Genomic DNA, 15414 nt, shown 5'->3' on the forward strand with positions numbered 1-15414 from the left:
GGATTCTATCAGCCAATCGGAATTAAGGTAGAAAAATCTGATTGAATCAGCCAATCAGATTCAAGTTCAATCCGAATGGCTGAACCAATCGGAATTCGAGTGAAGGAAGTAAATTGGAAAGTTGTTTAAAATTGCATGCTCTATCTGAATAATGAAAGTTTAATTTTGACTTGAGTGTCCCTTTAAATTCACAAAGTAAAATATCACATAATGTGTTTTCAGTATAGTACAGGGTGAATTTTCAAATGACTCTTTTTTTTTTTTTGCCATTTTCCCTACTGTCCCAACTTTTTCGGAATTGGGGTTGTAATTCTAATGGTTATTGGCTGAGATGAGCAAATGTTTATTATACCTATCAGCTAGTGAGGATCATAATGAAGTACCTATGAGCCGGTGAGCATTATTATGAATTTCCAGTTAGTTAGTGAGCATTTTTATTCTGATAGCTGAGAGTCAGTGAGCATTAGTAGTAAGTACACAAGTACTGCTTCATTTGATTAAATTTAAATGTAAACATCTTTTATTACACTCCCCCCCCCCCCCCCCCTGGGGAATGAAATAAAAGATAATGAACATCCCTAAAACTTCATGCATAGGAGATAGATATTTTTTATAACATTGGTTGTTTTCCATTTTTCCAAACACGTCTTTAAAATTTAAAACGTAATTAAAAAAAATCAATATGCCTAACAAAAGTTTTTTTGTTTTGTTTATATTGTATTCTCAGTCTGTAATACATTTTAATACACATTTTAAGCGAACATATGGAATTCTGGTTTGTGTCCAGATGTCCCTATCAACAAGGGAAGGATTAAATGCACTATGTGCTAGGTTACGAGTGGAGCTCGTCGGGTTGCGCTTGTATTATGAGTTTGAATTAAACTATTTTCGCTCTCATGCTAACCCTATGAGCGCACGCGATAACCTATTCCCCCATAGTAGTCAATGGAGCAAAAAAAGTGAGGGAAAAACTTGCGCATAAACTCGGTCGCACACTCTCATGTGCGCTAACACAACATGAAAATATGAATATTTAACATAGAAGAATATCTGATATTTTTTTTGTTACAATATATATCTATACCTATACATATATATATATAGTGTGTATATGTATGTGTGTGTGTATATATATATATATGTGTGTGTGTATGATATATATATATATATATATATATATATATATATATATATATATATATATATAGATGAATATCTATTTATAAATACTTAGAACATATTCTGCTATGTGCAAAACATAGGAATGTGAAATATTTACATTAAATAAAACCTTTATTTTACAAATAAATATGCTTTCTCCTGTTAAGTGTAGTCAGTCCACGGGTCATCCATTACTTATGGGATATTAACTCCTCCCCAACAGGAAGTGCAAGAGGATCACCCAAGCAGAGCTGCTATATAGCTCCTCCCCTCTACGTCATACCCAGTCATTCTCTTGCACCCAACTAATAGATAGGATGTGTGAGAGGACTGTGGTTGTTAAACTTAGTTTTTATTTCTTCAATCAAAAGTTTGTTATTTTAAACGGCACCGGAGTGTGTTGTTTTTTCTCAGGCAGCATTAGAAGAAGAATCTACCTGAGTTTGTGTATGATCTTAGCGGACGTAACTAAGATCCATTTGCTGTTCTCGGCCATTCTGAGGAGCGAGGTAACTTCAGAACAGGGGACAGCGGGCAGGTTCACCTGCAAAGAGGTATGTTGCAGTATATTATTTTCTAAGGAATGGAATTGACTGAGAAAATACTGCTAATACCGATGTAATGTAAGTACAGCCTTAAATGCAGTAGTAGCAACTGGTATCAGGCTGATATGTATGTATGTTTACACTTAAGTATTTCTGGGGAATGGCACTTCACTGGGAAAATACTGTATACATATAACTTTTAGCCTAATCTGCAGTGTGAGCGACTAGCAGCAGGCTTTTTAATAACATTTCATAAATTATATTTTAAACGTTTGCTGGCATGTTAATCGTTTATTTATCTGAGGTACTTGGTGAAAAATTGTTTTGGGCGTTATTTTCCACATGGCTGTCGTTTGTTTTGAATTAAAACAGTTTACTGAACTTCCCTCACTGTTGTATTGTGAGTGGGAGGGGCCTATTTTGGCGCTTTTACTGCGCATTAGAAATTTAGTAACAGTCTGCCTTCTTCTCCCTGCATGATCCAGGACGTTTCTACAGAGCTCAGGGGTCTTCAAAACTAGTTTTGAGGGAGGTAATCACTCACAGCAGACCTGTGAGACTGTGCTTTGACTGTGATAAAAACGCTTATTTCTTCTGTTAAGTGTGATCAGTCCACGGGTCATCATTACTTCTGGGATATTACTCCTCCCCAACAGGAAGTGCAAGAGGATTCACCCAGCAGAGCTGCATATAGCTCCTCCCCTCTACGTCACTCCCAGTCATTCTCTTGCACCCAACGACTAGATAGGATGTGTGAGAGGACTATGGTGATTATACTTAGTTTTATATCTTCAATCAAAAGTTTGTTATTTTAAAATAGCACCGGAGTGTGTTATTATCTCTCTGGCAGAGTTTGAAGAAGAATCTACCAGAGTTTTTGTTATGATTTTAGCCGGAGTAGTTAAGATCATATTGCTGTTTCTCGGCCATCTGAGGAGAGGTAAACTTCAGATCAGGGGACAGCGGGCAGATGAATCTGCATAGAGGTATGTAGCAGTTTTTATTTTCTGACAATGGAATTGATGAGAAAATCCTGCCATACCGATATAATGTCATGTATGTATACTTTACACTTCAATATTCTGGGGAATGGTACTTCACTAGAATTACACTGTAAGAAATACATAAAGCTGTTTAATAACTAGAGATTATGTTTAACGTTTTTGCTGGAATGTAAAATCATTTTCATTTACTGAGGTACTGAGTGAATAAATGTTTGGGCACTATTTTTCCACTTGGCAGTTGCTTAATCTGTTTTTCTGACAGTTTCTGTTCTCCCTCACTGCTGTGTGTGAGGGGGAGGGGCCGTTTTTTTGGCGCTTTTACTGCATCAAATATTTCAGTCAGCAACTCATTGTATTCCCTGCATGATCCGGTTCATCTCTACAGAGCTCAGGGGTCTTCAAAACTTATTTTGAGGGAGGTAATTTCTCTCAGCAGAGCTGTGAGAATTATAGTTTGACTGAGATAAAAAACGTTTATTCTGTAATTTGTTTCCTGCTTTCAGAATTTGTTATCTTTGCTAATGGGATTAAACCTTTGCTAAAGTTGTGTTGTTTACAAGGATTGAGGCTATAACTGTTTCAATTTATTAATTTTCAACTGTCATAGATCTTCTGTGCTTCTTAAAGGCACAGTACGTTTTAATATTATTCTAATTGAATTGTATTTCCAAGTTGCAAGTTTATTTGCTAGTGTGTTAAACATGTCTGATTCAGAGGATGATATCCTGGACTTAAAGATCCTAAACAAATTCCTAAGAGTTCCATCTTTCAAGATGGAGACTATTCGGACAATTTTACCTATGATCCAAGAGGGTCAGTACATGACCACTGTAGATTTAAAAGATACTTACCTTCACATACCGATTCACAAAGATCATTATCGGTACCTAAGGTTTGCCTTCCTAGACAGGCATTACCAGTTTGTGGCTCTTCCATTCAGATTGGCTACAGCTCCAAGAATCTTCACAAAGGTTCTGGGTGCTCTTCTGGCGGTACTAAGACCGCGGGGAATCTCGGTAGCTCCATACCTAGACGACATTCTGATACAAGCTTCAAGCTTTCAAACTGCCAAGTCTCATACAGAGTTAGTGCTGGCATTTCTAAGTTCACATGGATGGAAGGTGAACGAAAAGAAAAGTTCACTCGTTACACTCACAACAGTTCCCTTCCTGGGGACTCTTATAGATTCTGTAGAAATGAAGATTTACCTGACAGAGGACAGGCTAACAAGACTTCAAAGTGCTTGCCGCACCCTTCATTCCATTCAACACCCGTCAGTGGCTCAATGCATGGAGGGAATCGGCTTAATGGTAGCGGCAATGGACATAGTACCCTTTGCACGCTTACACCTCAGACCACTGCAACTGTGCATGCTAAGTCAGTGGAATGGGGATTACTCAGACTTATCCCCTTCTCTGAATCTGGATCAAGAGACCAGAAATTCTCTTCTATGGTGGCTTTCTCGGCCACATCTGTCCAGGGGGATGCCATTCAGCAGACCAGACTGGACAATTGTAACAACAGACGCCAGCCTTCTAGGTTGGGGTGCCGTCTGGAATTCTCTGAAGGCTCAGGGACAATGGAGTCAGGAGGAGAGTCTCCTGCCAATAAACATTCTGGAATTGAGAGCAGTTCTCAATGCCCTCCTGGCTTGGCCCCAGTTGACAACTCGGGGGTTCATCAGGTTTCAGTCGGACAACATCACGACTGTAGCTTACATCAACCATCAGGGAGGGACAAGAAGCTCCCTAGCTATGATGGAAGTATCAAAGATAATTCTCTGGGCAGAGTCTCACTCTTGCCACCTGTCAGCAATCCACATCCCGGGAGTGGAGAACTGGGAGGCGGATTTCTTAAGTCGTCAGACTTTTCATCCGGGGGAGTGGGAACTTCATCCGGAGGTCTTTGCCCAAATACTTCGACGTTGGGGCAAACCAGAGATAGATCTCATGGCGTCTCGACAGAACGCCAAGCTTCCTCGTTACGGGTCCAGATCCAGGGATCCAGGAGCAGTCCTGATAGATGCTCTGACAGCACCTTGGGACTTCAGGATGGCTTTCGTGTTTCCACCCTTCCCGTTGCTTCCGCGATTGATTGCCAGAATCAAACAAGAGAGAGCATCAGTGATTCTAATAGCACCTGCGTGGCCACGCAGGACTTGGTATGCAGACCTGGTGGACATGTCATCCTGTCCACCTTGGTCTCTACCTCTGAAACAGGACCTTCTGATACAGGGTCCCTTCAAACATCAAAATCTAACTTCTCTGAAGCTGACTGCTTGGAAATTGAACGCTTGATTTTATCAAGACGTGGGTTTTCTGAGTCAGTTATTGATACCTTAATACAGGCTAGGAAACCTGTTACCAGAAATATTTACCATAAGATATGGCGTAAATACCTATATTGGTGTGAATCCAAAGGTTACTCTTGGAGTAAGGTTAGGATTCCTAGGATATTGTCTTTTCTACAAGAAGGTTTAGAAAAGGGTTTATCTGCTAGTTCATTAAAGGGACAGATCTCAGCTCTGTCCATTCTGTTACACAAACGTCTGTCAGAAGTTCCTGACGTCCAGGCTTTTTGTCAGGCTTTGACCAGGATTAAGCCTGTGTTTAAAACTGTTGCTCCACCATGGAGTTTAAACCTTGTTCTTAATGTTTTTCAGGGCGTTCCGTTTGAACCCCTTCATTCCATTGATATAAAGTTGTTATCTTGGAAAGTTCTATTTTTAATGGCTATTTCCTCGGCTCGAAGAGTCTCTGAATTATCAGCCTTACATTGTGATTCTCCTTATTTGATTTTTCATTCGGATAAGGTAGTCCTGCGTACTAAACCTGGGTTCTTACCTAAGGTAGTTACTAACAGGAATATCAATCAAGAGATTGTTGTTCCTTCTTTATGCCCAAATCCTTCTTCAAAGAAGGAACGTCTACTGCACAACCTGGATGTAGTCCGTGCTCTAAAATTTTACTTACAGGCAACTAAGGAATTTCGACAAACGTCTTCTCTGTTTGTCATTTACTCTGGGCAGAGGAGAGGTCAAAAAGCTTCCGCTACCTCTCTTTCTTTTTGGCTTCGTAGCATAATTCGTTTAGCTTATGAGACTGCTGGACAGCAGCCTCCTGAAAGAATTACAGCTCATTCTACTAGAGCTGTGGCTTCCACTTGGGCCTTCAAGAATGAGGCCTCTGTTGAACAGATTTGCAAGGCTGCAACTTGGTCTTCGCTTCATACTTTTTCCAAATTTTACAAATTTGACACTTTTGCTTCATCGGAGGCTATTTTTGGGAGAAAGGTTCTTCAGGCAGTGGTTCCTTCTGTATAAAGAGCCTGCCTATCCCTCCCGTCATCCGTGTACTTTTGCTTTGGTATTGGTATCCCAGAAGTAATGATGACCCGTGGACTGATCACACTTAACAGAAGAAAACATAATTTATGCTTACCTGATAAATTCCTTTCTTCTGTAGTGTGATCAGTCCACGGCCCGCCCTGTTTTTAAGGCAGGTAAATATTTTTTAATTTATACTCCAGTCACCACTTCACCCTTGGCTTTTCCTTTCTCGTTGGTCCTTGGTCGAATGACTGGGAGTGACGTAGAGGGGAGGAGCTATATGCAGCTCTGCTGGGTGAATCCTCTTGCACTTCCTGTTGGGGAGGAGTAATATCCCAGAAGTAATGATGACCCGTGGACTGATCACACTACAGAAGAAAGGAATTTATCAGGTAAGCATAAATTATGTTATTTTCAATTGTTATCCGTTTTTCTGATATTAAGGGGTTAATCATCCATTGCTAGTGAGTGCAATCCTTTGCTAACTTAATGCATTTACTGTGAAAATTTGGTTTCTATAACTATTCCGGTTCATTGTTATTTCAACTGTGACAGTTTTTGTGTGCTTCTTAAAGGCACAGTAACGTTTTTTATATTGCTTGCAAATTTATTTGAAAAGTATTTTCCAAGCTTGCTAGTCTAATTGCTAGTTTGTTAAACATGTCTGACACAGAGGAATCTCTTTGTGCAATATGTTCAAAAGCCAATGTGGAGCCCAATAGAAATTTGTGTACTAATTGCATTGATGCTACTTTAAATAAAAGCCAATCTGTACATTTTAAGAAAATTTCACCAGACAACGAGGGGAAAGTTATGCCGACTAACTCTCCTCACGTGTCAGTACCTGCATCTCCCGCTCAGGAGGTGCGTGATATTGCGACGCCAAGTACATCAGGGCGGCCATTACAAATCACTTTACAAGACATGGCTAATGTTATGACTGAAGTTTTATCTAAATTACCAGAACTTAGAGGTAAACGCGACCACTCTGGGGTGAGAACAGAGTACGCTGATAATGTTAGAGCCATGTCTGATACTGCGTCACAAATGGCAGAACATGAAGACGGAGAGCTTCATTCTGTGGGTGAAGGATCTGATCCAAATAGACTGGATTCAGACATTTCAAATTTTAAATTTAAGCTTGAGAACCTCCGTGTATTATTAGGGGAGGTATTAGCGGCTCTGAATGATTGTAACACGGTTGCAATCCCAGAGAAATTATGTAGGCTGGATAGATACTATGCGGTACCGGCGTGTACTGACGTTTTTCCTATACCTAAGAGGCTTACAGAAGTTATTACCAAGGAGTGGGATAGGCCCGGTGTGCCTTTTTCCCCCCCTCCTATATTTAGAAAAATGTTTCCAATAGACGCCACCACACGGGACTTATGGCAGACGGTCCCTAAGGTGGAAGGAGCAGTTTCTACTCTGGCTAAGCGTACCACTATCCCGGTGGAGGATAGCTGTGCCTTTTCAGACCCAATGGACAAAAAGTTAGAGGGTTACCTTAAGAAAATGTTTACTCAACAAGGTTTTATATTACAACCCCTCGCATGCATTGCGCCTGTCACGGCTGCGGCAGCATTTTGGTTTGAGTCTCTAGAAGAGACCATTAGCTCAGTTCCATTGGATGAAATTATAGACAAGCTTAGAGTCCTTAAGCTAGCTAATTCATTTATTTCTGATGCCGTAGTAGATTTAACTAAGCTTACGGCTAAGAATTCCGGATTCGCCATCCAGGCGCGCAGAGCGCTGTGGCTAAAATCCTGGTCAGCCGATGTGACTTCTAAATCTAAATTGCTTAACATACCTTTCAAAGGGCAGACTTTATTTGGGCCCGGTTTGAAAGAAATTATCGCTGACATTACTGGAGGTAAGGGACATGCCCTGCCTCAAGACAGAGCCAAGCCAAGGGCTAGACAGTCTAATTTTCGTGCCTTTCGTAACTTCAAGGCAGGAGCAGCATCAACTTCCTCCGCTCCAAAACAGGAAGGAACTGTTGCTCGTTACAGACAGGGCTGGAAACCTAACCAGACCTGGAACAAGGGCAAGCAGGCCAGAAAACCTGCTGCCGCCCCTAAGACAGCATGAAGTGAGGGCCCCCGATCCGGAAACGGATCTAGTAGGGGGCAGACTTTCTCTCTTCGCCCAGGCTTGGGCAAGAGATGTCCAGGATCCCTGGGCGTTAGAGATCATATCCCAGGGATATCTTCTGGACTTCAAAGCTTCTCCTCCCAAAGGGAGATTTCATCTTTCAAGGTTGTCAACAAACCAGACAAAGAAAGAGGCGTTTCTACGCTGTGTTCAAGATCTTTTGCTAATGGGAGTAATCCACCCGGTTCCGCGGTCGGAACACGGACAAGGGTTTTACTCAAATCTGTTTGTGGTTCCCAAGAAAGAAGGAACCTTCAGACCAATCTTGGATTTAAAGATCCTAAACAAATTCCTAAGAGTTCCATCGTTCAAAATGGAAACTATTCGGACAATCTTACCCATGATCCAAAAGGGTCAGTACATGACCACAGTGGATCTAAAGGATGCGTACCTTCACATACCGATTCACAAGGATCATTACTGGTACCTAAGGTTTGCCTTCCTAGACAGGCATTATCAGTTTGTAGCTCTTCCCTTCGGGTTAGCTACGGCTCCAAGAATCTTTACAAAGGTCCTGGGCTCTCTTCTGGCGGTACTAAGACCGCGAGGAATAGCGGTAGCTCCATACCTAGACGACATTCTGATACAAGCGTCAAATTTTCAAACTGCCAAGTCTCAAACAGAGTTAGTTCTGGCATTTCTAAGGTTGCATGGGTGGAAGGTGAACGTAGAAAAGAGTTCTCTATTGCCACTCACAAGAGTTCCCTTCTTGGGGACTCTTATAGATTCTGTAGAAATGAAAATTTACCTGACAGAGGACAGGTTAACAAAAATTCTAAATGCTTGCCGGGTCCTTCATTCCATTCAACACCCGTCAGTGGCTCAATGCATGGAGGTAATCGGCTTAATGGTAGCAGCAATGGACATAGTACCTTTTGCACGCCTGCATCTCAGACCGCTGCAATTGTGCATGCTAAGCCAGTGGAATGGGGATTACTCAGATTTGTCCCCTATGCTGAATCTGGATCAAGAGACCAGAAATTCTCTTCTATGTTGGCTTTCTCGGCCACATCTGTCCAGGGGGATGCCCTTCAGCAGGCCAGACTGGACAATTGTAACAACAGACGCCAGCCTACTAGGTTGGGGCGCTGTCTGGAATTCCCTGAAGGCTCAGGGATCATGGACTCAGGAGGAGAGTCTCCTTCCAATAAACATCCTGGAATTGAGAGCAGTTCTCAATGCCCTTCTGACTTGGCCTCAGTTAGCAACTCTGAGGTTCATCAGGTTTCAGTCGGACAACATCACGACTGTGGCTTACATCAACCATCAGGGAGGGACAAGGAGTTCCCTAGCGATGATGGAAGTTTCAAAGATAATTCGCTGGGCAGAGTCTCACTCTTGCCACCTGTCAGCGATCCACATCCCAGGCGTGGAGAACTGGGAGGCGGATTTCCTAAGTCGCCAGACTTTTCATCCGGGGGAGTGGGAACTTCATCCGGAGGTCTTTGCCCAAATACTTCGACGTTGGGGAAAACCAGATATGGATCTCATGGCGTCTCGCCAGAACGCCAAGCTTCCTTGTTACGGGTCCAGATCCAGGGACCCGGGAGCGGTCCTGATAGATGCTCTGACAGCACCTTGGACCTTCAAGATGGCTTATGTGTTTCCACCCTTCCCGATGCTTCCTCGATTGATTGCCAGGATCAAACAGGAGAAAGCATCAGTGATTCTAATAGCGCCTGCGTGGCCACGCAGGACCTGGTATGCAGATCTAGTGGACATGTCATCCTGTCCACCTTGGTCGCTGCCTCTGAGACAGGACCTTCTAATTCAGGGTCCTTTCAAACATCAAAATCTAATTTCTCTGAAGCTGACTGCATGGAGATTGAACGCTTGATTTTATCAAAGCGGGGATTTTCGGAGTCAGTAATTGATACCTTAATACAGGCTAGGAAACCTGTTACCAGGAAAATTTACCATAAGATATGGCGTAAATATTTACACTGGTGCGAATCCAAGAGTTACTCATGGAGTAAGGTTAGGATTCCTAGGATATTGTCTTTTCTACAAGAAGGTTTAGAAAAGGGTTTATCTGCAAGTTCTTTAAAGGGACAGATCTCAGCTCTGTCCATCCTTTTACACAAACGTCTGTCAGAAGTTCCAGACGTTCAGGCTTTTTGTCAGGCTTTGGCCAGGATTAAGCCTGTGTTTAAGACTGTTGCTCCACCGTGGAGCTTAAACTTAGTTCTTAACGTTTTACAGGGTGTTCCGTTTGAACCCCTTCATTCCATTGATATCAAGCTGTTATCTTGGAAAGTTCTGTTTTTAATGGCTATTTCCTCGGCTCGTAGAGTCTCTGAGTTATCGGCCTTACATTGTGATTCTCCTTATCTGATTTTTCATTCAGACAAGGTAGTTCTGCGTACTAAACCTGGGTTCTTACCTAAGGTAGTCACTAACAAGAATATCAATCAAGAGATTGTTGTTCCATCATTGTGCCCTAACCCTTCTTCAAAGAAGGAACGACTTCTGCACAATCTAGACGTAGTCCGTGCCCTGAAATTTTATTTACAGGCAACTAAAGATTTTCGCCAAACTTCTTCCCTGTTTGTAGTTTATTCTGGACAGAGGAGAGGTCAAAAAGCAACTGCTACCTCTCTCTCTTTTTGGCTTCGTAGCATAATACGTTTAGCCTATGAGACTGCTGGACAGCAGCCTCCTGAAAGAATTACAGCTCATTCTACGAGAGCTGTGGCTTCCACGTGGGCCTTTAAGAATGAGGCCTCTGTTGAACAGATTTGCAAGGCTGCAACTTGGTCTTCTCTTCATACTTTTTCCAAATTTTCCAAATTTGACACTTTTGCTTCTTCTGAGGCTGTTTTTGGGAGAAAGGTTCTTCAGGCAGTGGTTCCTTCCGTGTAAAGAGCCTGCCTGTCCCTCCCGTCATCCGTGTACTTTAGCTTTGGTATTGGTATCCCATAAGTAATGGATGACCCGTGGACTGACTACACTTAACAGGAGAAAACATAATTTATGCTTACCTGATAAATTCCTTTCTCCTGTAGTGTAGTCAGTCCACGGCCCGCCCTGTTTTTTATGGCAGGTCTAAAATTTAAATTAAACTCCAGTCACCACTGCACCCTATAGTTTCTCCTTTCTCGTTTGGTTTCAGTCGAATGACTGGGTATGACGTAGAGGGGAGGAGCTATATAGCAGCTCTGCTTGGGTGATCCTCTTGCACTTCCTGTTGGGGAGGAGTTAATATCCCATAAGTAATGGATGACCCGTGGACTGACTACACTACAGGAGAAAGGAATTTATCAGGTAAGCATAAATTATGTTTTTTCATGTTTTCTTCTACTTAAAGGGACAGTCTAGGCCAAAATAAACTTTCATGATTCAGATAGGGCATGTAATTTTAAATAATTTTCCAATTTACTTTTATCACCAATTTAGATTTGTTCTCTTGGTATTCTTAGTTGAAAGCTTAAACTAGGAGGTTCATATGCTAATTTCTTAGACCTGAAGGCCACCTCTTTTCAGAATGCATTTTAACAGTTTTTCACCACTAGAGGGTGTTAGTTCACGTATTTCATATAGATTACACTGTGCTCGTGCACGTGAAGTTATCTGGGAGCAGGCACTGATTGGCTAAACTGCAAGTCTGTCAAAAGAACTGAAATAAAGGGGCAATTTGCAGAGGCTTAGATACAAGATAATCACAGAGGTTAAAAGTATATTAATATAACTGCGTTGGTTATGCAAAACTGGGGAATGGGTAATAAAGGGATTATCTATCTTTTAAAACAATAAAAATTCTGGTGTAGACTGTCCCTTTAATTGCAAAGGGCTCCAAAGCACTTATATATATGTCTATATATGTGTATATATAGAGCAACAGAAGAGGGAAGGATGCACAGACAACAGGGTCCTCTCTGGTCTAGTATATTAGGTATCAAATTGCAGCAAAGACAACAGCAAGCCAAATGAACACTCACTTTTAATAACCTCATCACATATGAGGTATGGTAACAGAAGGGAGGGTAATTGAAGCCCCAGGATCCTCTCCAAATGTGTGTCCAGACTGATTCAACAGAAGATAATCCATTGAATAATAAGGAATCTCCAGTCCTGTGAACTGCTTGTGTCAAGGCAGGTAGATAGGGGAACCCAGAGGGAGTAAACAGCCAGTTCAAATACCAAATAAAACCTTTATTAGGTGGGCTGTGAAAGTAACTTTAAATACAATGTATCATATAAAACAATGAACTTGATAAAAACTCTTAAACACTAGAGAATATAGATAAAAGCGTGCCGTAGCACTGCTAGCAAACAAATGACAAGTGAGGGGGCGTGGCCGACGCTTTTCACAACGCTATTGGTCGCTTCTTCAGAGGATCCTGGGGCTTCAATTACCCTCCCTGCTGTTACCATACCTCATATGTGTTGAGGTTATTACAAGTGAGTGTTCATTTGGCTTGCTTTTGTCTTTGCTACAATTTGATACCTAACATACTACACCAGAGAGGACCCTGTTGTCTGTGCACCCTTCCCTCTTCTGTTGTTCTATATTCCACATGGGATTTACTTTTTTTGGTGACCCCTTTTTCCTGGGATTAGGCTGCAAGGAAACTGGGAGACTCTCGCCTCGGTATCAAGAACTGATTGTGTTTGAACTTTGTGTTTCTAACTGGTGAACACCTTATTGTGACTTCTTCGTTTATAGCACTGTATTTACTCTGTGTTTTAAAAATATGTGAATATATGTCTGTAAATACACATATAAAACGTACGTCTGGGGTTTTGCTGTTTCTCTTGTTCAGAGAGGGATTGCCTGGTATTTCGGGGCTGGACTGCACTGTTAAGTCAGGATCAGACTGATATGCTACAGGAAAGTTCTTCTCTGTGAAAGGCCCATATTGAGCAAAAAGAGGCTGCTTCTAGGGTGGTAACTGGCCATGGAACAAGCTATTATGCTATTGTTCGTTCCCAGGTTGAGCGCTTCTCTCTTTTTATAAATACACATATAAATACATATGTACACATATATAAACATATATACATACATATACTTCTTTAGACGTGCATTAATGTATGTATTTATCTCTATGTTAAAGGGACACTAAACCCATTTTTTTTCTTTCACGATTCAGATAAAGCATGCAATTTTAAGCAACTTTCTAATTTACTCCTACTATCAATTTGTATTAGTTCTCTTTCTATCTTTATTTAAAAAGCAGGAAATTAATGTTTAGGAACCAGCCCATTTTAGGTTCAGCACCCTGGATAGCGCTTGCTTTTATTGATGGCTACATTTAGCAAACCAATAAGCAAGCATAACCCAGGTTCTGAACCAAATATGGGCTGGCTCTTAAGCTTTACATTCCTGCTTTTTAAATAAAGATAGCAAGAGAACAAAGAAAAAATGCTAATGGGGTCAATTAGAAAGGTGCTTAAAATTGAATGCTTTGTCTGAATCATTAAATAAAAAAATTGGGTTTAGTATCCCCTTAAAGCCCTTTGCCTGCCTTTTTTCTAACACCTGAGACCTCATGACTGAGCCCTTATAACTATTTTGTGCAATGTTTTTTTTAAATAATTTTTTATTACATGGTGTTATGAGTGTAACTGTACTTTGTAATGTATTTTTGAGGTGTTTTGCAACACTTTTTTGTTTTGTGAAACAGTTAATCAGAGCTCTGAGGACACGGTAGCCATTCTAGTGTAAATCACAATTGTGCTCAAGTGATCATGTTTACTTTCAACTTGTAATATGAGTGGAAACACCTGTGATAAACCCCTTATCGCTTGTGCGTAACTGTTAGTGCTCCACTCATAATCTGGTCCTATATGTGGGAGAAAAGATTGTGGTAAAGAAGAATAGAATGTAAAGACAGATGTTTTGTCCTACAGGATGCATTGGGTTTTTAATTTTGATATATTGTTCTGCTCAAGGGAGTTTGACGTATATCGCCCAGAACTGCATAGTCATAAACAAGTTAAAAGAAAACATAAGTTAAAGGGACACTAAACCCAAAAATGTTCTTTTATGAATCAGATAGAGCATGCAATTTTAAGTAACTTTCTAATTTACTCCTATTATCAATTTGTCTTAGTTCTCTTGCTATCTTTAGTTAAAAAGCAGGAATGTGATGCATAGGAGCCGGACCATTTTTTGTTAAGAACCTAGATTATGCTTGCTTATTGGTGGGTAAATGTAAGCCTCCAATAAGCAAGCACTATCCATGGTGCTGAACCTAAAATGGGCTGGCTGCTAAGATTTACATTCCTGCTTTTAAAATAAAGATAGCAAGAGAATGAAGAAAAATTGATAATTGGAGTCTTATTGGCAGCAATCCCAAAGATGTGTTTAAAGTCTATTTGTAGAAGGTGTGCTAAAATTGCAATGACTGACAATGAGCTAAAGGGACATAAGTTACGGATTTCAGTGTTACATTTTTTGAGTAAAATGTGTAATTTGTAAAATGGAATTTGACTCTGCTGATATTTATATTTATAAAATAGTTATGGATAAATATACCTTACACATTTCTTGGGCAGATTGCTATGGGAATCCCACTACACAGAATCAAAGACATCCGAATGTTGTATGGAGTGCCAGCCTGGGGAGACACACTCATTGACTTTGACAACTCCTTAAACGCACCTTGCCCCAGGGGACACGTCATTGCTGCCCGTATTACAAGCGAGAACCCTGATGAGGTAATTTTCTACTTATTGATAATTTCTCACATTTCTTGCAACAAAGATTATGTTAGTGGACTATGTCACTGTGTGTAATAAATCACATCATAAGGTCAGCTGTGTTTGTTTTCTTAAAATATAAAAATAAAGTCTTCTTTTTTTTCTTTTCTTAGAGCTTTCTATTTGTAACCAAATCAGTATTTTAGTTATTTTGAACTCCTGTATAGGGGTTAAACACATACTTAAAGTTGTACGATCCAGCTAGCACATGTGCTGTTCCTGAGCAGAACACGACAGCTGATTGGTGGATATGTATGTATGCTACTTCTTAAAGGAACAGTAGATACAGTAGATTTGCAGAATCAACAAATGCATGATAAAAAGACAATGCAATAGCACTTAGTCCAGTGTTTCTCCAGTCCCCAGGACCCTTAACAGTCCACATATTCATTATATCTATCAGGTGATATAATCATCTGAAGGGTGAGAGCAGGTTTGTAACCATGGTTACGGATCAGCTGATTCTTTCACCTGTGCTTTAGTTAAGATATAATGAATATTTGGCCTGGTAAGGATA

At 40.8% G+C, this 15414-nt stretch overlaps 1 protein-coding gene across 1 annotated transcript in view; it reads left to right on the forward strand.

Annotated features, from left to right (window-relative positions):
* ACACA (acetyl-CoA carboxylase alpha) overlaps positions 1-15414 on the forward strand; it is a 1007059-nt gene that overhangs the window by 172843 nt on the left and 818802 nt on the right. Inside the window, exon 12 of the mRNA XM_053706820.1 lies at positions 14694-14855. Coding sequence (XP_053562795.1) covers positions 14694-14855 — 162 coding nt within the window. The remainder of the gene's footprint in view (positions 1-14693; positions 14856-15414) is intronic.

Source organism: Bombina bombina, chromosome 3 (assembly GCF_027579735.1).
Source record: "Bombina bombina isolate aBomBom1 chromosome 3, aBomBom1.pri, whole genome shotgun sequence".
NCBI lineage: Eukaryota > Metazoa > Chordata > Amphibia > Anura > Bombinatoridae > Bombina > Bombina bombina.